The 26,036-nt window shown below is 39.5% G+C and overlaps 1 protein-coding gene across 12 annotated transcripts in view; it reads left to right on the forward strand.

The window, feature by feature from the left end:
- Window positions 1–26,036, forward strand: part of gpat2 (glycerol-3-phosphate acyltransferase 2, mitochondrial) — a 182,434-nt gene that overhangs the window by 121,083 nt on the left and 35,315 nt on the right. For 8 of the 12 annotated variants that reach the window (XM_076890991.1, XM_076890988.1, XM_004547059.5 and 5 more), the window contains 5 exons: window positions 18,872–18,978; window positions 22,400–22,510; window positions 22,744–22,814; window positions 22,909–23,019; window positions 23,444–23,566. In XM_076890991.1, coding sequence (XP_076747106.1) covers window positions 18,904–18,978; window positions 22,400–22,510; window positions 22,744–22,814; window positions 22,909–23,019; window positions 23,444–23,566 — 491 coding nt within the window. In that variant the 5' untranslated portion in view covers window positions 18,872–18,903. Of the gene's footprint in view, window positions 1–14,585; window positions 14,711–18,871; window positions 18,979–22,399; window positions 22,511–22,743; window positions 22,815–22,908; window positions 23,020–23,443; window positions 23,567–26,036 lie in introns of those variants that run through there. The other 4 variants (XM_076890994.1, XM_076890995.1, XM_076890996.1 and 1 more) reach the window with 2 other exon arrangements.

Consider the following 26,036-nt stretch of genomic DNA (forward strand, 5'->3'; position numbering starts at 1 on the left):
CCACCATTTATTAAGAAAATAAAGGTCCTGTGTGATGGATGAGGAGGGCGGGAGATCAACAGGCCAAGAAGGCGAGCTGTGAAGGAGGCCACTTAAATAGGCCCAGCCCACGTAATTCACAGTTGTCCTGAATCTGTTATCAACGGAGGGCACCTAGAACTTAAAGATACAAATCATGCACACATCAGCCATATGAAATCAATGTCAAACTGACGTGTAGCGTTTTACACTAGGATCATAAAAAAAACTAAAACCAAAAGTTAAAAATATCATTTAAAGATGGCTACTTTCCTAGACACAAAGTTGAGCCTAGTTGTGAGCTGCTGCGCACAGTATTGATTTTATTTATATAATGCCAAATTGCCGTGAATTGAGGGGATCTTGACTGGACAGGCATCTGAGATGGTGGATTGTTGTGAACTGGCCAGATGGTTAATGTTGTCGACTCACAACAAGAATACAAAGAGGGGTTCAACTCCATCAGTCAGCTGGGGCTGGATTTTTGGCACTCCAGCTTTCTCCAGCAGATGAAAAACATGCATGTTAGGTTAACTGCTGACATTTAGTTGGCCATACTTGTAAATGGTTGTCTTGTCTCTGCATGTTAGTCCTTCAATAAACTGGCGTCCTGTTCAGGCTGTTCTCCACCTCTAACCCAGTGACAGCCAGGATAGGCTCCAGCACCCACCATGATCCTGAAGTGTATAAGTTGAAGAGGATATATGGATGTTGACCTTTGACTAAAATGTCTGCTAGATCCTTATAAAAATATAGGGAATGGGGCAGTTTCCAAAGCATTGCACTAAACCAAACCTTATTTAGCCACAGTCTCCTAAGTATAAGAAGGTCTGAGCAGTGAATTTTACCTTTTTCTGCACAGGTCCCCAATTGCTATTAGAGTTAATGGTTTGCAAAACATTACACCGCTTAGCCTTAACCTGCTCTGTAGACCTAGTAAAGCCCACCCAAGCAGATATCCTAGCCTGTGGCCTCTGATAGTTCAGTGCTTCTCTCACTGGCAGACTCATAAAAATGCCACAGGACTCAGCCCAGTGTTTATTGCATTGTAAGCACTTTTTAAAAGCCAAAGTAACAACATACATTTTACAAAGTGGTCTTCAGATAACTACTTTCACAAAACCTATAGCTACACTTTTTTTTACTCATGTCAACTTTTATTATGGGTTTTGTTTTGCTCTTGCTGCTGTTTTACTATGTGCTTCTTTTATTGCACCCTGAGCTGCAACCACTGTATGAAAAGTGCGATACACATACATTAAGTTTAATGTGTATGTATATAGTTACTATGGCATTTATTCATTACAGCTGAAAAAACCCAACCAAAAAACATGGCTGTGGATGCTGGTTATATAACGGTTTTTCTTCAGTAGTTTAAGACATGAGGGTTAACCACAGAGTTTAACACAAGAAAATCAGACAAGTTGAAATGATTACAACCCATGTTTTCTTGGGTTGGCACGTGAACGCTTTACACTTCAGTTCACGTGCCATATCTGATGTGTTTCGGTGAAATTCAGTCACCCTGCTGTGATCTCTGCCTTCAGTACCTTATCATTTCACTTCAGTGTAACTCAATTATTCTCTCTTAAAACTAATTACTGTTTAGCCAAGTGAAATGGCTTGTATGCAATGTGTTTGAGCTTTGTGCAGGTCCATATTGTCCTGTTTCTTTTCTAATTTAACATTGCTGTCAACCTTTTTTGTACACCTTCAGTACAACTGCTGTGACCGTGAATACAAATATAGATAATTACACACCTCTCTTCTCTGACATTTTTCAGCTGTAGGTCAGACATCACTGAAGAACACAATGTGTGTGTCTCCACACATTCTCTCTCAAAGATGTCCCTGCACATCTGCTGAACTCTGATTCTTAAAGCATCCATTCATTTAATTGTACATCATAGTGTAACCACCCTGCTACATCTACCACATCTTATCACATCTACTTGGGCACTAAAACTCTGAACATGTGTGTACGTGTGATCGATGGTTTTAAGCCTACAGAGGGATTATGGATGTTTTAGTTGTGCGCGACAATTGAACACACTCATAACACTCAGGTCAAGTGTTTACCCAGCTGCATGTTTGACTAATGACTCGGTTATTGAATTATACACGTCGTTAATAGACTAAGTGTCCACTAAACTGAAAAAAGATTGTACCAGGCAATGACTCCCCCGCATGTTTTTCAAAACTTGTATAACAAAATGAGCAACATTGAGTTTTGTGGAAACAGAAGAGATTTGCTTAGGCCTTTCCAGATGTGATGGACATTGTTTGCATTTGCTTTGCTCTGTGATGTTAATCATCAACATTTATGGAAACAGTGGTTGGAGACTGCTGTACTGCCAAATTAACTGCAACTGTGTGGAATTAACTTGTTATCTTGTTTCCTTTTAAAATATCTTTTTTAACTGCTACCTTCAAAAGGACTTTTGTGCGTGAAGACCAAAGACGCTGATAAAATGGCGAATAGAATCAGTCTGCTGGCAAATTCTAGTTGCAGAGTAACTGTGATTTATAAGAAAAAAATTGAAAATCTGTTGTCATCTGTTGAAAATTTGTTGTTCCCTACATACACAGAAATTCATGTTAAATGGAAATGTATATTAACTATTTACATGCAGAGTCCAGCCAAAGATAGTTTCATAGATTTGAAACTAATATTCCTCCACAACTAGTGATGAAATTGCTGCAGGACAGCAATTTAACTGCAAAATGATCATAAGGACATTGCAGTGTTGGTTTTACATAGGAAAATAACCAGAATACAACCAGTTCGATAAAGTTGGCAGTTTTACACAGAGGTCTGAAACACTGGTAGAAAAATAGAATTTTAAAGAATTAGGAAGAAAAAAAAAAGGAAAACATGTTTGTTTTTTTTAACTGTGCGTTCTCAGTCTAGTATTAAAGATAATTCTAATATTTGTTTGGGTTTTGTTTTACTGCTATATGCAAAAACAAGGTTTGTTTTCAATATTTAGGTGTCACTGAGTTACTGCTCCATGCTAAAATGTGGTGGAGCTCAGTGCTATCGTAGCTGCCCTTAAACTCAAATTATTCACAGCTGTGATGAGTTTTAAAAGAGCTCAAAGAAGTGCGCCGCTTGTCACTATTTTAATCCACCATGCTGTACGTCTCTCTGTAATGCAGAAGGTCAAGCAGCAAAATCGCTCAAGAAAATTACTTATGTTGGAGAAGTTAAAAATATGACTTCAGTGGGTCCCTCTCATTATGAATCTGTCCTTTGCTTTCTGTTTCTGTGTGGAAGTAGGGCTGCTCGATTATGGCAAAAATGATAATCACGATTATTTTCACTGAAATTGAGATCTCGATTATTTGACGATATTTATTTAACCCTTTAAGACCTACTATAGAACCAAGTCCGCCAGAGCTTATATTATTTTTTTACATGTTGTAGTGCCATTTGTGGGAGCATTTCAAGTTGCTATACAACTGTTATAGCCCATATTTTAATAATATGTATGCATTAAGTCCATAGTAACTACATTAATTGCAAAAAAAGTGCAATAAACTACAAAAAAATTGAAAATCGTTTTTTGTATTTTTGACATATATTTCTACTTGGAGAAATTTAAGAGGTTTATCCCTCAAAGCTTTAAATACAAAAAAGTTGCAAAAAATAGTTTACAACAACAGGAAATTTATTTTGAGTGTCTTCATAGTTTTATTTTGGAGATACACCAATTTTTATATACACTGCAGGAAAAACGAAAAAACAATCCTATGATGCAAATTTGCAAAGAAAACAGCAGGTGCATCAAAATAAACTATTTCCAGCAGTGCAATTCGAGTTCTAAGCATCCCAGAAACGACACAGAAAAGTCAAACATGACCAGTATAGGTTTAAGGCCTACAAGTAAAAAACTACAATTTCCGCGAAAATGACGTCACTTCCGGTTTCGGCCAGGAAATGGCGGACATGTGATAGTTCGTGCTGACGTCTGTTTCACTGTGGGAAGTGTTACGAACAGCTGATCGGATCGGCAAAGCGTGTTTCTGGAATATTATGTTTTTGTTCCTGCAAGCCTTTTTATGCAATTTTTGCAAAGCTATATGTGGAACGAAACCGTGACCGAGGACAAGCTGATGGCATAAGATGTAAGTACAACTCCTCTGGTTTCATATGCAAAACAAATTATTGCGCTAGCTTACACGGTTCAGGTTCTACAGGGATTTAAAAAATAGTTACACAAAACGGAGCATGCTGTTCTGACTGGCTTTAAAGGGTTAACAATGACTTTTTTTTTTTTTTAAACTCTCTTTTCAACCAACAGCAGTCACTCTCCAAATAACTTCTGCTTAGCTTTCCGAGCTTCCCTCGGGTCCTCTTAATCAGCGTCTCCAACCTTTTTTGCGCCAAGGACCGGTTTATGCCCGACAATATTTTCACGGACCGGCCTTTAAGGTGTCGTGGATAAATGAGGGAGGGGCTAATAATCGGCTCAGTCATTTTTAATGATCGTTGAAAGCCCAGATCGTAATCGTGATTAAAATTCGATTAATTGAGCAGCCCTATGTGGAAGTAACATGGTCACTCAGTGTTCCTGCCTCAGTGACTGCCTCTTGTGAGATATTTATAGCTGCTGAGGGATTTGTACTCACAGTACCATAGGGTTCATAGGCATACACACTGTTTGGCTTTCAATATGATCAGTGTGTTCTTCCTTTCTTATTTTCACCACACATTGTGTGGTCTGTTGTTGCCATAGAAGCAGGGCAACTCTGGGTGTTTGTTTGAAGTTAATGTAAACTTAATATGAAGTGGGTGTTATCAGGCAGTTGGTGTTGATCAAACAAGCTTACATTGTTCATTATCAGTGCAGCCACTAAAGACTTCTCATGTTTGACTTTGCATCAACACATTTTACACAGTTAATTCTCAATTATTGCATAAAAGCTGTCAAGTCTTCAGTTCACGAATCAATTACCAGGCAGGCCAGTTGCATAAGAAATCAGGTTGCAGTATGATGTTTAAAGAAGATGTCTCCTAAACTCTGTTTTTGAAGTTTTTCTTTTTTTATTTACACACATTTTGAACATTTTTGAGAGCAGAGGGGTTAATATGGCCCCAGACTTGAATCTGCATGTTTTAAGAATAGGATGAGGAATGCTTGCAGGTATCTGGCCTCTTAGTCTGCCTCAGTCTTTTCCCACCTTGCACGTCTGCCCAGGTGTCTCATACTCCACTGTAGTTAATTAAACTGCATGGCTGTCAGGGAGCAATGAAAAGCTGTTTAAAGGTATGATATAGGGGAAAATGTGAAGGTGTGAACAGAGAGAGATGACGGGTATCTGACGTGTAATTAGTACTCCTTTTTTGTGAATCCACTGCGAAGTGGAAACCTTTTTATCTGACAGTATCTGTTAGAAACAGCTCAGTGATCCGTATAATTATCATCAGATCCTATTAGTCAAAAACACGTTGATCAGTGTAATTATCATCAAATCCTTTTAGTCGAAAACAATCTGATCTCTGTTTTTCCATGCCTATCTTCCTCCCCCCTCCTGTTTTCCGTCAGTCATATTTTTTAAGTTTTGTGCATGCTTTAATGTTGTTTTTATGAAAGAACATCAAAAGTCACAGCAATTTGTTCTTATTTCGCCTCTCACACGTCTTTTTTATCATTCTGCCTGGGCCTGTCGAGTGGGGTCATTCAAAGGCAAGAAAAATATCATTTCACCATCGGAGATATTCCAGTGATTAAATTGTCTTTGAAACTGTACCCAAATTATCAGCTCACGTGTCAGTGGCAATGGGTCTTTTTCATAATAGACTTTTTCTCTTTCCATCTGTAGCAAGAACACAGGCACATGTGGCTTTGTTCAATTCAAGCTGTGACAGTGTGATGGCATGCTTTTATTTTGTTATTTACACTCGTACCAGTCCTATATGTGTTATTATTACATAAATACTTGTCAAACAGTAACACATCAGAATGTCTTCATTAAAAAGGGCTATCCAGCTTTAATTTTTGCTTAGCTATAATGAGGTAAATTTGATCACTTGTGGATCTAGAGAAAGCATATGGTCATATGCCAAGAGAGGAGAGAGGTAATCTGAGAGAGGATTATATCAGGGATCCGCTGGGCGCCTTCTTGTTTGCAGTGGTGATGGACAGGTTAACAGATGAAGTCAGGCATGTGTCTCTGTGGACTATGATGTTTACAGTCTGTAGTGAGAGTAGGGAGCAGGTGGAAGAGAGCCTGGAGAGGTGGAGGTATGCTCCGGAGAGCAAATGAATGAAGGTCCGTAGAAGCAAGATAGAATACAGAGGGAGATGGGTGGAAAGCGTGCAAGGAGCAGAGGTAGTGAAGGTGGATGAGTTAAATACCTAGAGTCAACCATCCTAAACAACAAACAGGGCAAAAGAGAGGTGAAGAAGAGAGTGTGGGCAGGGTGGAGTGGATCGAGATGAGTGACAGGAATGATTTTTCACAGGAGGAATAGCAGCAAGAGTGACAGGGGAAGGTATACGAGATAGCAGTGAGACCTGCTATTAGGTATCGTTTGGAAACACTGCCAAAAGAGAAGACAGAGCTGAAGATGTTAAGATTGTCATTAGGAGTGACCGGGGTGGACATGACTGGAAAATCATATTAGAGGACAGCTGAGTTGAGTAGTATGGAGACAGAGTTGGAGAGAGGCAAGGCTTAAGTGTTTTAGACACATGCAGAGGATGGTGAATATATTGTTTAAAGGATATTTAATATTGAGCTGCCAGGCAAGAGGGAAGACCTTAGAGAAGGTGAAGGAGCACATGCAAGACGGTTGGTGTGATAGAGAAGGATGCTGCGGTGAGATGTGGGTGGATGATCCGCTGTAGTGATGCCTAAATGGAGCATCCGAAAGAAGAATAGAATCTTTGAGGTAGTATTACTTTATATACTAGTCATTAGTCTTTTTAGTGGCCTTGGATCGTGTAGTTCATTTTATCTACGCCTCATGTGCCTAGCACAGCAGTTTAACTAATTTATCTTCCTTAATGTTAGTATGTGCAACTTCCCAGTTGGCAGGATGTTCCAAAGCAACAACACAAGTTGTGATTAATTATACCTCACGGTGATGTTGCAGAAAGTTGAATTGATAATCAAATGATACCAGACTTCATACGGAGGAGTGGCTTTGTTTCAAACCACGAATAGCATAATTCTCACTAAAAGCGTTTTCCAGACAAAATGCCACCTGCTGCTTATGAATTAGTAGCTTTGTGCTACAATAAAATAAAATAAATGTGAGTAATAAGCACCAGTAGATGCACCAAATTATCAGCAGCTTTACCTGCTCATATTTACCTTGTTGACTGGTATTAGCCAGTAACTACCAAAACTGTAGCTTTTGTTAATTACGGCAGAATTGAAGCCTTTGTCACACATTTAGGAGCCGTCTTTCTCTATGATAAGGCTGCCGAGGAGCTAGTCTTCCCATAAAAAGAGAATTATCTGATGCATCACATTAGTGTTGCGGTCAGTGTATCTGAGATCATGTTTCATATATTTTATAATGGAACGTTTCCCACATGTTACATTTTAAAGTATTTAAAATGAAAATGTTGATGTCTGCTGCTGCGTATCCTACTACATGTTGCACAATTTGATTATCAACTGAAAACTGGATTTTTTTTTTTTTATTTGAAATCATCTGTGAGGGTTGATTTGATTGATGTGTAGAAGTCACACTGCTAAACAAAAGTAATTGGCTAAACGGTAGCAAATTAAAAATTTCAAGTTATTTTTGCTGTGCAGAATTTCCAATCAAGCTGCACTGATTGTTGTAAAGTTTAGTTCTCTTATTTGTAAAATGCAGAAGTTGCTAATGTACTTTTTTAAAAATAAAAATTATTTTTTTTAAAAGACCTCATCTATAGCGCTCAGTGAATCACACAAGATGAAAAGATTTCCATGCTGGCAAAAGACGGGTAATTGATTGACAAGTACAAGATAACAAATAATTGTGTGAAATTTTTTGAAAAGCTGCTGTTTGATACAGCACATTTAAAGCCTTTGTCACACATTTAGGAGCTGTCTTTGTATATGATAAGGGTGTGGACAAGCTAATCTTCCCATAAAAAGTGGATTATGTGGTTTTCTAAATTAATTTTGGGAGTAATTCTTGCACTAATATATTGTAAATTATACCACATGTTCGAATTCTGACTTAGATGAACAAATGTGAAAAAAGGTCATAACTAATCCAGCTGTAGTGCTATTAGTTACAGATACACAACTCTGATTAAACAGTTTTATTTGATTGATAGCTGTCAGAATGTTTCTGTAAAGATTACCTACATGCACTATATCATTAAAGTGAAAACAGTGTGGCTGTAGGTGGAAAGAGAGCACAGTGTAAAGTTATAGAATTCCTCTTGTTCTGGGAAATCGATGATGCTCTCTGGCTCCGTGACGCAGAGCTACTGATTCACAGATTGATTTTCTGTGTGTGTGCGCGCAGTGAAGCAGTGAGACAGCTCACACCTTCGATTGAATAGTTGTGTATATTTACCATATTAGCATTCTTTTTTGGACAGCCTGGGTTTCTTGTAGACTGTAAATACAAGACTATCACAATGCTGTCCCAGCTGCGTAATCTATCTGCCTGCTCAGCAGAATCCCAGCTCCCTGGTGGTTTGTTGAAGAAGGCTTATACATGTCAAAGGCATGCGGGTAATGTTATCACTAAGTACATTATGCAGCACTGGATTTTTAAACTTGTGCTTTCCTTAATAAAACCTTGCTCAAATTGAATTTTCTTTATAACAGGAGGGCTCATTGTCTGTCTGCTGCAAACATTTGTCACAGTTATTATAGTCACATATTGTCTATAGATTATTTCACACCAAATACTGGAACAAAGTAATTGGTCATTGTTGCGGGGGGGTCCATCCCGTTCAAGACAGCATAACAAAGAAACTCTGCAGCAGTTTATGGGGTTTCTGTATGAAGGATTGTGAAATTTGATGAGACATTTCCAAGTCGGGATTGTTATCAGAATCAGAATCAGAAACTTTATTGTCATTGTCACGAGAACAACGAAATTAAGAATGGTCCCCGATCATTGCATTATAGATAAAAGAAAGTATGACAAATATATTTGTTTCCAGAAAATTCCACCGTATTGGGATATTCAATCCACACTGAAGCCATGCTTGTATTTGTTTAAATGAAAAAAAACAAAAAAAAAACGTTAAGATATGTGTGTATATATATATTGTACAGATATTTGCATGTATATTTTACATAGCTTATCCATATTTTTTCCATGTCTTATTTCTTTAATATGCAGAACCCCTCTAGCACTATTTTTGAGACATGCAATGCATTTTTCTTGTGATATGCACGGTTTGGTTTATTGTCCAAATAATAGTTTGTCTGTCTTGACCATCGCATGCTAAGCTGTGTCCACACCAGATCACCATAGAAAGTGAATGAAATTTGGTGATTTCAAGCAGCTGCGGGCAAAATAATTTTTGGTGACGCAAGATAAGCTTGTGATTGCTCTGGTTTTAATCGATAACTACACTCAACCACTCAGGGAATATGCATTTTTCCCTAGTTACTGGGGGATGCCATAGGGTCGTTGGCCGGTATCTAAGCTTGTTGACAGTTTCTGTACCAATCAGTTTCACAGCAATTGCTAGCAGTCACTCAGCAGTCACGAGCCCCCAATTCATGTTTACCCCCCACACCCCCACACCCAAGACCCAAGCAGCAACAGGAAACAAATCCTTTCTTTATAATGTGATTTATTTACAAAGTGGTAAGAAGTCGAGTCTAGGGACAACAAAACGGGAGTTTTGTTGTCCCTACGGGCCAAAGCCAAAATAATAAACAAAACAAATCTAAACAAATCCCGCGCCCCTGACCTTACCAAATTAAAGTCAAAAATAAAGACAGAGTCTGACCTCTGTAACTAATTTAAAACAGGAGAAAACTGGTGATCAAAAGAAACCGCAGCTCACCCCTACCCACTCCACTTCCACAACTTTCAAAACGGCACTGCAGCCAGCGGCTGCCACAGGTATACTGCTGGGTTGTGAGGAGAGACGCGAGAGCCTCCCTCGCCGTGGCACTCCAGCCTCCTTTAATGGGCGGGTCCTCCAGCTGGAACCAGTCCCGTCGGGCTGTATATCCACGCACCAATCGGAGCAGGGCCCTGGCATAGCCGAATTAACATAAACAAATACATTAACTGCACAAAACAAACACATGAAATGCAAGTTCGTAACAATAGGAATGGGTAGTTGCCAACTCCTGTGTGGCACAGGGGCCTTAGCTGACTTAACATAAGGCAAATCTTTTAAAGTTGCAAGCTGTATGAAATTAGATACTTATACTGTTACCTTTTAGAAAAAGGTGTTGCTTCTGGAGTATTAATGACAGTTTCATAATATCCTAGCATCCTCAATGACCAGGGACTGGGAAATAAGCTGTCAGGCATTTGTTTCTGGAAGTTCTCTGTGATAACCCCAATTTTCAGTTATTAATCTGCAGCTCCGCTACAGTGTACAGTGATGCTTACTGATGAAAATCCCTAATATTTTCTTCTGGCTTGATGTGTAGTAGTTTCCACACATTTGCCTAACAAGCAAAACATCCCTGGTTCAGTTCTAGGAGGAGACGCAAATCCCTTGCAGGTTGAAACAAGGAGGGCGTCTGGTGTTAAATTCCCAAATCAAACATGTGAGGCTACCTGCTGTGGTGACTGATGACTCTGCGGTGGTTGGATGCATCAGCAGGGATGATGAGACAGAGTACCGGGCTGTGGTCGACTCCTTTGTCACGTGGTGTGAGCAGAATCATCTGCAGCTCAACGTGGCAAAGACCAAGGAACTGATCATGGACTTCAGGAAGACCAGGAAACACTTGACCCCTGTTTCAATCCAGGGGGTCAGTGTTGACATTGTGGAGGACTATAAATACCTTGGAGTACACATTGACAATAAACTGGACTGGGCTAAAAACACCACAGCACTTTACAGGAAGGGCCAGAGTCGTCTCTATTTTTTGAGGCGACTGAGGTCCTTCAACATCTGCCAGAAAATGCTGAGGATTTTCTATGAGTCTGTGGTGGCCAGTGCGATCCTCTATGCTGTTGCATGCTGGGGGAGCAGGCTGAGGGTCGCAGATGCCAACAGACTTAATAAACTGATCCGTAAGGCCAGCAATGTTGTGGGGATGGAGCTGGACTCCCTCAAGGTGGTGTCGGAGAGGCGGATGCTGTCCAAGATAAAGACAATGTTGGATAACACCTCCCACCCACTCCATGACATGTTGGTCAGTCACAGGAGCTCGTTCAGTGAGAGACTGAGATTACCGAAAAGCACCACTGAACGACACAGGAAATCATTCCTGCCTGTGGCCATCTCCCTGTACAACGCATCCACTTAACACACTGTTTGCTGCTACAACTACACATGTTTCTTTTCCAAATATTTATTTATAAGTGACTTATGTATGTATGTATGTATATATATGTATATATTGTACTATTCTTAGTTAGCGTATTGTCTGTCTTGTCTTAATGTTGGTTTAAAATGGAGCACTGTAACAAAAAATAATTTCCCCCAGGGATCAATAAAGTATTCTGATTCTGATTCTGACCCCTTGTGAATAAGGGATCAGCTGAGAGTAGTTCTGCTCACTGACAAAAATCCCACTTTACATGCACTGGCAAAGCCTGCATCATAAATACTCTCGTGGCTCACTCTGCTCATGTCATTTATCAAACACACCCTCGCAATTTGGTAGTCAATTTAACCTGCAGACTTTCTCATCTCTGCCTCTGACACGTCAGTGCTGCTCTCCACCACCTGCATCCACCTGGAGGCTGAGAAGAGATATTTGTTTATTACTCTCCAGTTTTATACGTAACAAATTTGCATGGACTTCAGAGCCTGAAGCTGTATCCACACACATCGCACATCGCTTTGGTCACTAGTGGACATTTTAGGCTCTGGTTGCCTAGGTAACTCAAATGTATTTACTCATCTGTTGTATAACAATTACCTGTATCCTGTTCTTTAATTGGTAGCCACCTCAATCGCTCCCTCGAAATTGAGAAACCTTTATCCTGAGACCCACTTGCTTCATGTTGTCAGTGTTTTTTTTTTTATAATACTTAGTTGTTTGAAGCCCAGTCAGATTTCACAAATGGACATTTTGGTCTTTGTTTTGATCATTTCAGCCTGATTTATCGAACGGCTCTGGACAAATACACAACAAGCTTCTCAGTTTTTTGGTTTGTGAGGACTCTAGCCCATATGAGTGGTTTCATGAAGGAGTCACAATGGCAACATAATTTAATAACTACTCATGCCCACAAGCATTTTGGCTCATATTGATGCTGTTTTATTACATCGGCACTCTGTAACATCTCATTTTCACCAGTGAATCCCCAGTGTGATAGGGGCATAGATTCAACAAGGCATTCACAGCTTTTAGTCCATGTTGACATGACAGCATCACACAGTGCACATTTGTTTGCTGCACGTCCATAATGTGAATCTAACATTCTATCACATCCCTATGGTGCTTTATTGGACTGATATCTGATGACTGTGGAGGCAATTTGGGTAGAGTGAAGTCATTGTCATGTTCAAGAATCCAGTTTGGGAGGCTTTGAGCTTTGAGATATAGCTCGTTATCCTGCTTGAAGTGGCTATCAGAAAATGGGTACCATGTGGTCATAAAGGGATGGACATGATCAGCAACAATACTCAGATAAGCGGTGGGGTTTAAACTACGCTGAGTGGGTACCATGGGGCCCCCACATCACTACACTACCACTGACAGCCTGTTGATAGAAGGCAGGATTGATCCATGTTTTCATGTTTACACCAAACTCTGAGCCTACCATCCAAATGGTGCAGCCAAAATTGAGACTCATTAGTCAGACAACCAGGATGAAAAGCTGTGTCAATTTCCCGTTCCTAGCTGACTGGAGTGGTACCCAGTGTGGTCTTCTGCTGCTGTCGCTCATTTGGCTCAAAGTTCGACCTGTTGTACATTCAGAGATTCTCTTCTGCATAGCTTCGTTATAACAGGTTGTTGTTTAAGTTATTGTCTTCCTCCTTTCCATCCACTTCCACGCAGTCTGATTATTCTCTTCTGTAGGGATGGGTATCGAAACCCGGTTCTTGTTGAGAACCGGTTCCCACTGTTTCAATTCCTTGGAATTGTTTGCCATTTTTGCAAACGATTCCCTTATCGATTCCAGTCGCCCCGAATGACGTCACCACGTTGCGGAGCATCATTTACCTGGCCGCAAACGCTCAAAAGTTTGATTATACTTTACGAGAACAACAGGGCAACTTGCAAAGTAGATATTTCATTAAGGGAGGAAACACTACGAATATGCAAAAGCATTTACTCACAAAACACACGATAACTTTAAATGAATGTCGTGTTTTTAATTCCGCTCCAGACTCGTGAATCTCAACCGAGCAGCGGCGGTAACGTTTGCACGTCCTCTCCCGTTAATGCGCCAGGTAAATAATCAACTAACAGTGCATATTATGTTAGCGCGATCTGCCTTATTACAAAACCTGCTATTACTGTGCATTTAGGTGACCATGATGAGAGAGACAGACAGAGTCTGGCTCAGATGCTGGCAGTTCTCGCTGCAGTCTACAGGTAGCGTCTCCTTTCAGGCCAGGATAGACAAATGTCACCGAGCAGTGTCTAAGTTTGTGGTAAAAGGCTTGCACCCATTTGCCACAGCAGATGCCCCCGATTTTCGGTAAGTGAATGTGTTTAATTGTAGGCAGGGACATTACTGGATATTCTTGTGTAATTGCTACAGAATGATTTATGTTATACTTTGTTATTGCTACAGAAGAATATTGATTTTATTATTTTACATTTACAAATTTTTTTCCTGGGGACCCTGTGACACCCATTGAAGAGCCGTAGGCTGGATCTCTTAAGATCTCACTGCTGGGTTTGTAAGGCCATGTTACTCCTAAATTTTTATCTTGTTCAAAGAGAAGATATAAAACAAAGTTCTAAGCTAATCGAACTTAGTGTTCTCCTTTTTAAAAAATAAGAATCGATAAGAGAATCGATAAAGAATCGAATCGTTAAACAGAATCGAAAATGGAATCGGAATCGTGAAAATCTTATCAATACCCATCCCTACTCTTCTGACATCTTACATTGCCCAGAGAACTGCTGCTCACTGGATATTTTCTCTTTTTCAGACCATGCTCCATAAAGAGATGGTTGTGCAGGAAAATCCTAGTAGATCAGCTGCCTGTTCAGTGTAATTCAAATGACACCACTTCCAGGTATATGTTGCCGTTTTGACGCAAGCTTACAGTAATTCGTTGCTGTCTGAATTGTTCACATGGTGTGTTTACAACATAGTTATTTTTGTTTGCAGAAGGAAATCCTGGCTCTAAAGACTACCACTGACAGAAAAATATCCAAATGTGAAATGCTGCTATTTTCTGGGCGTTACCTTTGATATTTGATAGACAGGTTATTAGGCTAATTAGCTACCAGTGTCGGTTACAGCTGCAAAAGTGCGTCTTGATGACGTTAGTGTTCAGCATTACAAGGACTGTTGCAGGGTAGAGGGGCTTGTAAAGCTAATTTGTATGCTGTGGGGATTTCAGCTGTGACAGCATTCAAAACAAACACGGTAAACAAGTTTCTACTGCAAGAGGTGAGTTTTACAAATTCTGTGTTTGAGGTGATGCTGTAATTGTTACTTTTTAAGGTTATTGTTAGCTACTATAATCTTGTTGATTATTTAGCTATCAGTGAAATGCAATCCTTTTTTGCCATCAGTGCGGTGTTCAGCTAAATTCAGTATACGTAATGCGCTCTGACAGCATTCAGAGTAACCTTTCCATTTGTCAGATTAAGAGTGTTAATGTTGTCTTTGTGTATTTCAGTTTAAGTTCTTTAAGCTGTTCTGACAGAAACATGCAGTTCATTTCTGTGTGATTCCTCTGCTGCTTTGACATTGCCGTGGTTTAATAGAAAAATTTACAGTTTATCTTTTCAAGCTTTTGCAGAAAATCCAAATGATACCTGGATAGAGATTTAAGGAGAAACTCTTCCTGCGTCCCGCATGGACAGCAGTGTAGCTCATTGATTTCTGATACACAACAAGAGGGTCATGGGTTTTTACCCATCTAGGGCACACTTTCTTGTGTTTTTCCCTGGAGTTACAGTTTCTCTCATCATCTAAAATGATTTTTTGGTGCTGCCTACCTTAACCCTATCTGAAGAGTTTCATTTCAGAGTTGAATTGTTCTAGGAGGTGTGGAGGATGAATTTTAAACAAATGTATTCTGTTATCTTCTCTGTGTGCAGCTCCTTTACAGATAGATGAGCTGTTATTATTGTAATTATTGTAGCATATGTGTACGCTGCTTAAAAAATTAAAGGAACACTTTGAAATCATCAATCTCAATGTGAAAAAAGTCAGGCTCAATATCCATCTTGATATGGACTGAGTGAGGTGTTAGAAACTAGGATAACATATTCTTTGATGAAAGAACTAAATTGATAGACAACCAGAAAATCAAAGAGAGGAAAAAAAGACTTTTGCTAGAATTTCATTGCAGGAACTTAAAATGGTACTCAGTAGTTAGTGTGTTCCCTGTGTTTGAATGAATGCCTGACAATGTCGGGGCCTGCTCCTAATCAGACAACAGATGGGATATGGGATTTTCTACCTGATACTTAATGGCCTGGGTTCCAATTTCCAGCGTCGAGTTTGTGCGTCACTCCATGGATTTGCCTCCCCAAACCATCATTGATCCGCCATCAAACCGGTCATGCTGAGTGATGTTACACGCATTATAATGTTCTCCAGACATTTTCACGTCTGTCACATGTTGTGGTATTCTGGAATTCTACAGCAAATTCCAGTTGGGATTCACAATGCCAGACAGCAAGCACCGGATAGCTCCCTCAGGCCAACCTCAAGAAGTTTATTTTTGATTGTTTGGTCAAAGACATTCACACCAGTGGCCTGCTGAAGGTTCATTTTGTAGCTCTAGCAGTGCACAGCCGGTACCCACTCGGGGTGTGAGGAAGTTCTTTTTCAGTTTCTTAAATAGGACGTGCAAGAGAACATTTGAGGGGTTGCACCAAGGAGCAGTACATATAAAACAAATAAAGATTTTTATTTATTTATTTTTTAATACCGATGGGCCAACTGACCAGCTAATGTTTAATGTTCTCGGTCTGGTCAGCTTTGCGTATGTCTAATTATGCACCAGTCCATTTCATGCATCTGTGATGCATGCCCCACAGTGGCGCAGACAAAAATTCTGACAACCACACACTAACATGTTGTCAGCAAGGAAGCTCTTTGCTGTGAGTAAGTCCAAAGTAAACACTGAGAGGACCACCATGAAAATGTTTATAACAACAAATCTAATCAGAAAGTTAAATCACCCTCACTCAGCTGAACCTGAATTTTTTATAGAAACAAATAAAGGTTAAGTGGCTTAAGCTAGAGCCAGCAGCCTTGGTATGAGCAAAGGATCAAAAGCATTTATGAGGAAAATTAGGGAGATGAATGAAAAATGAGTAAAGGGTTGGTGTCCTATTGTCTCGTCACAAACATAAATAAAATAATCAAAATAACTGACATTTGTTTTGTTATCTAAATCTGTTGCACCTTCTTCTGTTTAGGTAGATAGAAAATGTCAAGTAAAGGTGGGCAACCTGTTTTCAGAGAATTATTTGTTCCTCCCTCCAGCAGCAAAATATACTATATTCAGTTGTTTATGTAAGAGGAGAAACCTGTAACTTACTAAGGTTTGGAGGAAATTGTAAAGTTTATTAATTTCATTTCATTAAAATATGAAAAAAATAATTAGCATTGAATAAAAGTTGATTTTGGTGTCATTTATAAATCTCGGAAAGAAAATTGGAAGCTGCAAAAATCAGTACTTTGCAATGTAGTTGACCGATGCCAATGGGTGCAACTCTAATTTGCAACTTTAAATCATGTAAAGCTACTCTAATAGTCCAAGAATAAAAAATATTTAGCAGGAAAAAAGCAATAACACCCCCTTTAAAGCCTCTGCTATTAACTCCTGGTTAACCCTACCCTAGACATGAATGCACCAGCTGACATCCCTTTGACTGCTGCTCTAAAATGATCCTCACTCTAATCTGTCCTGGCATCTTTTAATGGCTTTTGATTTTTAATCTTATTAATTCTTAATTATTTCTCATCATGGGCCCACTTAGGTCTGAGCTGTCACATTGGCAAACTACAGCATATTAATTAAATACTATAATTGATCAGTTAAGTTTTAACGAGTGGAAGAGTCAAGCAAGAATAAATATGAGTGCTCTAAGGAGGTACCTGCGGCCCAGATCTCAATGTTGAAGTGAATGTTTTTACACGACTGCATTAATTTCTGTACTGTATGTTGACTGGTAAGATGGCACATAGAAAATTAAAATCTTGTTTGCAGTGTTACGTTGACCTGGCCTTGGCATACTGCTGTCTCTAGCTGTTTCCATGTGGTCTTGTATTCCCTTGAGTGGATTATATAACCCCATTAGAGACTTTGCTGTTTCTCTGCCTGTGTAATTTACAGTTTTACACTCTTTACTCCCATTTTGCTGCCTTGTCTCTTTCATCACCTGCCGCACCTGTGAAACACTACAGAGCCCTGGGAAGCTCTTATCAATGTCTGCCATTTCCCACAGGAGTTGGTAATGAATGTGGGAACTTGAGCCAGTTGAAATGGAGCGTCTTCCCATGGGGAGGGCTTAAGTTATAATTAGCAAAGTTAATAGGGCAGAATGGGATCAACACAGTGAAAGACAGAGATGCAAAGGAAGAGTCTTTCATTGTGCCTAATGAGACTCCTGAATTGCGTTGATGTAGCCAAAGAAAAAGGTTTATTTGAAGGCAGCAGCACACGTCTTCACCCTTTTGTAGTAGAATCAAAAGCCTTATACAAACCAAAGGTAATCTCTCTCAGGATGGTGGCTTTTATGCTTGCGTAGCTCTCCCTTTGGAGAGTGTGAACTTGAATTAATCTGAATTAAATCTACCTTAATTTCAGATGATTACTCACTTGAGCTCCACCACAGCCAGTGCTATCAATTAGATAACCTGTTTAAGCTAGATTGTATTACACTGTGACCTATGTTGCCAACACTCATTACTACGGTTCAGAGTGGGCAAGGGACCAGCATCAGTTACATAAGAGCTGTTTTTCAGCTGATGGCTATGTTCCCTGCTTTTAATGATTTATAACCTACTAGTGAGCATTCGTGCAGCTTCACCTGTGTGTTGCTGAGCAAGGACAGCCTCGAGTTCTTCAACATCTCTAACCTCTTAATGGCAGTTCTGTCCTTGTTTGATTCCTACCTGCATATAGAAGTAAGCAGAAAACTTTTAAAGTGAAGTTTGCCACTAGAAGTCCAATAAGAGGAAGCAATAGGAGACCAATTCAGTGATACTAGCAGCAAGAGGCTGATATCCCTTAATTTGAAAAGAATGAAAGGCGTGTTGAAGAATTTGAGAGAATTTGTGATGGTGCAGGGCAAGAAAAGGGTTTGTTAGGTGGGTGAAATTGTAGCTAAGGGCATTGGGAGATACTATCAAGAAGGAAGCTGAGATTGTGTGTGGATGAGTGTTTGTTATCTTAAATCGCAAGGTGGAAGTCTTTCTCTGAGCCCTATGAAATGCCTTCAAATTATTCCAAAAAGCACTAAAAACATTTACATGTGATCGCAAGCATACATTACAGTATAATCCAACATAACGTCAGAATGCAGCATTTTTGACATGACTCCTCATACTCTTTTTTTCCTACCCAATCTCTCTCTGTTTTTTTAGGGTTGTGGTTGTAAATCAGCAGGGGCCTCACCATGGAGCAGGAGAAGAATGATGGGATAAACAAAGACACAGTCCTTCCACTTCCAATTCAGCAGAATAGACCCGCTGTAAGAACTGCCTGCATGTCTCTCTCCCACTGTCATCTCCCACTTACTCCACGGGCACTAATCTCAAAAGCTTTGTTCTTCACAATCACGAGAGAACATGCGTGGCCCCTTGTGTTTAATTCTGTTTGATGTGCCAAATCAGTGGATGTGATGCATCAGTGAGTCATACATGCCCGTCAACAAATGAATATAATTTTTAAAGGAATACTGACGTTATGGTAAATATGCCTATGTATTTCATTGCACCGAAATGAGGACGTCTATACTGTAGCATTTTCACATCTGACTTTGTGTGTTAGGTATTCAGCTCTAGGCGATTAGCGTAGATCGGCATAAAGACTGAGAGGAAGAGGAAATCATTAACAAGCATTCAAAAAAGATTTAAACTTCGTAGTATGTATTATCTGTACAGAGAAATTAAAAGCAGTGGTTTGAAAAGGATACATTTAGTCGCAGTATTTGCTACTAATTTGTTCCCTATAGATTTCCAGAAATGCAGATTTCTACAGGTGTCATTTTGAATGTTTTTAAGTCACAAAAAATATATATCTAATATAATCTATATTTGGTATGACCATATTTACTCTTCAACAAAGCCTGAACTTTCTTAGGCAAGCTCTCTTGTAATTTCTTCAAGTAGTCTTCAGGAATAATTCTCCGGGCTTCTCGAAGAACATCCAAAGCTCTTTTTTTGGATGCTGGCTGCCTTTTGTTCCTGTCTGTATAAAGATGATCGCACACTTCTTTAATAATGTCGAGATTTGGGCCTTGGAGAGGCCAATCCATGACTGATAGTTTGTGTTTTTCTATCTAGGTATGCTTTTACTGCATTGGCATTTTGTTTGGGATCATTGTCATATTAGAAAGAAAGAAAAGCTGTTGCCAATCAGAGTGGCAGGGTGAAATGTAAAATTATCTCAGAAAGTCAAGAGTTTTTCACAGTGCTCTGTCGTGCATCCTTTGACTTTGTGGATATGAATGTTGCTATTGAAATGAAAACAATACTTTTATAATATTTTTATAAGGTGTTTTTAGGATTCTGGGCGCATAAATGCTACAAATGGGTCATTTTAGCGCATTGGTTGGTGGTTGCCAGGCAACACAATGACGTCAAACTATCTGATCTTGATATAACCCTTCAGGGGCCTAAGATGTACCTGTGTGCCAGCTCCTAGCTGTGTAGGTGGACTTGGCGGGCCAACTCAGACAGATTTCATGTTGCATAGTAAGAGTTTGGGGTTTTCTGCTAAAGACGAAGTAAGCAAGCAGGACTGTTGCGTAGCTCAAACAAATCATGAGTTTAGCTCTCCTCAAGTCTTACAGATCTTTTAAAATTTAAATTTTACAATTTTGACAACAAGTAATGAGCTGCCAAGGTGAACAGCAAAGGCGAGTCGGGCTCTTGGCGCTGAAATATCTCTATGGCTCTAAATCAGTAGTGTCCAACATCAGCCCGCCAAAGACGACAATCTGGCCCACTGAACAGCTACTGAAAACGCGACATAGCTTTTAGACTTTTAGCTGTATTTTTAAAAGCTGATAAAGCAGAATCTATGCAGGATACAGATGACCAGGGTTAGAATCTGTTCTGGTCTTGGATGCATTTTGCTGGCATGATTTTATTCCCTAAGAGCCCCTGAGAAAGTAAAGAAAATATTTTGGGATGATCAAATCAGTACTCACCTTAATCTAAAAAAACTGTTGTGGAAGAGCAGAAGTTCTTTCAAGTTAGCATGCAGATCTAACCCAAAGTCACTGGAAAAATGCAGCTGCAGTTTTTGTTACACAGCGGAGTGACAGAAAATACTGAGCTGTTTCACACACTTTTTGCCTCATAAATATCTTTGTATAACTTCCTTAAATAGGTAAACAACAGTCTAATGTTTTCATTTTTGTGAGTTGATTTTTAAGTTTTCAGGATATAATAATGCACAACTAGAGAAAATTCCCTCTGATATGTAGAAGCCGAATAAACTTTTTTTTTTGCCCTCCTTATTGCATGACTCTAACTGATGGTACATTGAAAGATTTTGTTTTGAAAGCATCACTACTTTAATTATTTCTATTCCCTGTCGAGTTTCCAAACACCACAGCTTATGAATGCAAAGCTTTGTGGCAGCTGAATAGCTCTGTGATCAGACTTCACAGCAGCATCTCAATGCACCACCAGGAGGGATTCATAGATCACCCCATGATTTTAAAACTCCATTAAAACTCACAAAAGTACAACAAAATTAAGTGACTCTAATCAAATCCAACGCACACGTGTTCCTTTTATGTAGCTTTTACTATATTGAGCAAGTTTCAAGGCCTTGAAACTTTCAGCAAAACTGAAATGAGCTAAAACTTTAAAGTGATGTCATGCCCAATAAGTCCACTCACATGCATTAAAAAACAAAATTCCTCACCAGGAAAGTGGTGATCACATAGCACAAGCCGTGCCAGCACAATGTAAAATCCCCTTCCTGTCTGGATCCGGGGCTTTCATTCATCTCTTGTTATGTACAACACTCTTAGCAGAAGAACAGAACTACAAAATAATAATCCAGGAAATTAATGACATATCATGGGCATCAGATCCAGATCGAAGCATTTCTACCTTCTCCTTGGAATGAGCAGACATAAGTGCGTAACTCTGGTCATCGAGCTGGGCCAGCTTATTTACACACAGGTTTAGCCTGATAATCCGCATGCCTCTCATTTTTTTGGTCTACCTCTTTTCTTTGTACTTTTCCCCTGAACGAGTATGGCCCTTTAAGTTATTGATAGTTCGATCCAAACTTTCATGATCATAAGGTTTTGTCTTTAAATTGACCTTATCTACCAGTCAGCTGCTCTCTTTTCTGGAATCCATCATCATTCAACTTGGAGAAAGTGTCATTGATCTTAGGAGATTGATTAGATCTTTTTTTCCCAAAGCCAGGCGATCACTCTGAATCCTGATCAACACAACACATCGACCATGATAATCAGTCGGTTGGCGTGTTTTATCGTACTGTACTGCAAATATTTGAACACCTGACCAGCAGTCAGCTTGCTCGGGGAGGCCTGAAGTGTGGTTGATTAGTATACAGTACACAGCCTGGCTTGTTGAGCGCATGAGCTGTTTGTTTGATTTGCACAGGGAGCGTCTGATACAGGGGCTCACATGGGAACTGTATTAATATTTACTGCACTGCTAGTAATGGCGTGCCGATATGAATTCAGAGTTAAACCAATCAAAGAGACAGAAAAAATTTCACAAGCTCAAAAGACATCAGGGTGCAACAAATTAAAGTCAAATAAGATAAGAAACATTAGTTTTAGCTTTATGTACGTAATAACATGGCAGTTGAGTGTTATTTCAAAAAGTGGATGTGGTTGTGGTTTTTCTGCATGTGACATCCTGTTTGTGTTGTGTCTGTTTTGTGTTTCTTCCCAGCTGTCATGTGGATTAAAGATCAGGAAAATGATGAAAACTGTGCCTCCTTGTTTGGGGAAGTTCAGGCCAGTTGTGGGCCAGTGCTGCCACCAGTGCACCCCAGACAGTCTGGTGAGTGTGCAGAGTAATTATGGATCTCTTTCACTGAGTAAAAAATGCTGACTTTATATGGCACGCAAAGGTTGTGAGTATAAAGATCCTCTTGTAGCTATCCCCATTCACATAGTGTCCTTCAGCTATAGCCTTTTTTTATACAGTAAATTGGATTGTGCCCCACACAGCCCATTCGTGGTTGATGTTGACATTCAGGTCATCTATCTTTATCTGTTTTTGTCATTGCTTAGAGCAAGAAGCTTGGACAAAACTATTCCCTTGGTTTCCACAACCTGCTGAGTGTCAATGAGACACAAACCAGGTAGTATGAGAATCCACCGCATTCGGGCAAAGCCACACAAATTTATTTGGTCCCAGCGCTCTCACTCATGCTCATTTCTTTGAATTGTATGCAGGTATCGAGGCTGGCTGGTGCGGAGGGTGTGCTGTGCCCTGTTTGTGAGTGGGTGCAAGGTTTACGGCAGTCCTGTTAGCGGCAGGCTTGAGCGAGTCTGTCAGAGTCACAGGTACCTGAGGAGAAAGAGAGGGAGGATGACAGGAGTAGAGATGCTGGAGGAGAGTAAATAAATGATAGGCAGAGATACAGAAAATGAAACGGGTTCCTGCAGTTCTGCAGAGAGAGAATAAGAAAGGACTAGTGGAGATAAGACAAAGACATGCAAAGAACAGAAAAGTAAGGCTATCTCAGTCTATAAAGAGTGAACGAAGAAAGATGGGATAACTTGAGGAGAGGTTTCAATCTCTGTCACTGTTCCTCAGTTTGAAGCTGTTGTTGTCCCTCCTCCTGTGTAATTGAGTTTAACCTTTATGTAACCTCCACACTCAGGGATGGTGTTGTTGTCTTACTGGAAGGCTGGTGTTTGTCTAAGTGTAGCACAAATGAAGCTTTGTTCCGTATTAACCCTGCTGTCCTGTGACCATGTGTTTCAGGGTGAAGAAGGCGCTCACAGCAGAGCACAAAGCACCTGAGGGGGGAGACGGCCACGGGCAGCTAGATTGTCTCTCACCATTCCTCCCCCTCATTAACACCTGCATCTCCTCTGGCGTCTTAAGGTTTGTTTATGTGTGCATGAGTCGATTGGGGGGGAAAAAAAAGCTAGGTTCAAAGATGGTTGTTTGTGTGTGTTTACTAATACATCACATTTGCATATTGATTCAGAGCTGTGCTGTGAGACCTTTCATTTAGAAATAACGAGTGAGATGTATCATATCGGTGTGCCTGAAGCAAAAATGCAGTTGCAGTCTGCAGCGATTTCTTTTAATGATTTTTTTTTTAATCTTTTGATGCAGAAAAGATGAGCCTTTTGATGATATAACGATTCTAAAAGATTTTCACATCTTAATTTATGAGAAATTCCTATTTTATTCTCATTCATTCGCTGCTACTCCATAATGGCTAAGGAGTTAATTTTATGTATTTTCAACATTAAAGCAACATTGCTTTTCTAAAATGTAATTTAGGTCTATACGACTGCTTATCCATATGCATTGTTGTGATGCGAGTTGCTCAGTTTTAGAGATATTGCCTTTTCTTGAATATAACAGAACTAGTTGGCATCTTTTTTGTGATGCTCAAAGTGCCAAAAGATACTTTTTTTTTTTTTAAAAACTCAGCAGTGACAGCTGTTTTTTCAAATGTCATGGCCAGGTTACAAAAAATAAAGTGCAAAATTGTGCAGTTTCATGGAAGATTTTTTTCTTTTGTCCTCTCTCCATCTGCCAACTAAAAGATGCGTGTGGCGTCTTTTATTTGGAGGACATGATCGTTACTGACTTTTTTTCACAAGCCTCTCATCATGGGTAGATGCTCATTTTCTTCTGCGCAGTGATACAGTAAACGGGCGTAATTTGGTATAAAGAAAATAGTTCCTGCATGAAACTTTCTCTACTTTCATGAACGTGATGTTGATGCTGAGTTTTCAAATGTTTCCCCAAGTAACAAAATAGATTAATTGAGATTTATTCCCATTGTAATCAAGAGAAGCAGTATAAGAGAGAGACTGCATTTCAACAAATCCTGAATGGAAATCTAGGATTTGTTGGGCTTTGGAGAATTCTGTAATGGCAAAAATTATGTCTTTTTTTGTTCCTGCCCTCAAAGAGCCAGTCAAGAGCCGGGCAGGAAACTGAGTTATTGCTGTTTCTGAATTTCTGCCCACACACAGTAAAAATACACCACAGTTTTAACTTTGGTTGTGCTGTATACGTACTTGTTTTTGACCCATTCTGTGGCCAATAACCTTCTCTTTTGCAGTAAATGTATAAGATCTGGATTTTTTTTTTCTTTTAACTTTTTTAAAAATGACGTTATCGTGAAAGTTAAACCTGCTTGAAGACCAGTTGGTATCATCCAGATAAGCTGCGGGCAACTGCAGTGACCAAAACGATCATACGTTGAAACCAAGCACACCATTGTTTTTCTTGTGACATTACCAATAAGTTTGATGTGTCACATTTCCTATTGGAAAAACAAAAGTTGTATCCAAGATGGCCGACTTCTAAATGGCCGCCATGGTCACCACCCATCTTGAAGAGTTTGCCCCCTCACATATACTAATGTGCCACAAACAGGACTTTAATATCACCAACCATTCCCATTTTATTACGGTGTATCCATATAAATGGCCCACCCTGTATTACTGGCGAGTGACAAGACTTGCCTGTAGAAGGACTTTGATGGAAGGCAGACATGTCCACAGCTAATATCTCCAAAACTGGGCATTCCAAAATAAAATGACTAAAAAAAAGAGCCATCTAAAAAATATCAGGTCAACTGTCCCTTTAAAGCCTCGACAACACCAAAGCCACCCATCAACTGATCCTGCCAACAAGTATCATTTGTGCACTCAAGGTCTTTAAAGCTTTTTCTCATTTTCATTGAGGGTTTATTCTGTCCAAAAACTATTAAAAACACATTAATGAGCCATTTGCTGAATGTTTTTTAATGACAATGAACATTAACAATGTTGCATCAATTGAACTTAGACCGTCCTTGTGCTTTGTAGGTTTACTGTGGATCAGTGTTGAAGAATAGTCCCCAACAAGCATGGAGAAATTAATTAAAAAAAGCCTCTTTTAAAGTGACGTGGCCATTCATGAGTCACTTTTACATCTTTCATTACATAGATGGACTGAATAAGTGAAAAATGTTAAGAGCTTGACTAACACATTGTTGGCTTTAGTGTTTTTGCAGTATTAGTTGGCGATACCCAAAAACGCACAGCTGTGGTTGCTATGACGAACAGGCCAATCACAGGGGGGGGAAACATAGCTCTTATGAATATTAATTAGCAACAAAATAGCCCAAGATAATTGCCAGATTCATTAAAAAAAATTCATTTCAGTAATTATGTTTATTTATGTTTTTTTTTTTTTTAAACCAGCAGAAAAAGCAGAATTTGAGGCTCAGGGTTTCGGATTTCTGTCTTACAAGAATGTTCTACATTTTTGTACACAGGATTGTTTTAAGAATTTTTACTGGAAAAAATTGGAATAGTCAGCTGTCAGTGGAGATATGTAGATA

Source organism: Maylandia zebra, linkage group LG12 (genome assembly GCF_041146795.1).
Source record: "Maylandia zebra isolate NMK-2024a linkage group LG12, Mzebra_GT3a, whole genome shotgun sequence".
NCBI lineage: Eukaryota > Metazoa > Chordata > Actinopteri > Cichliformes > Cichlidae > Maylandia > Maylandia zebra.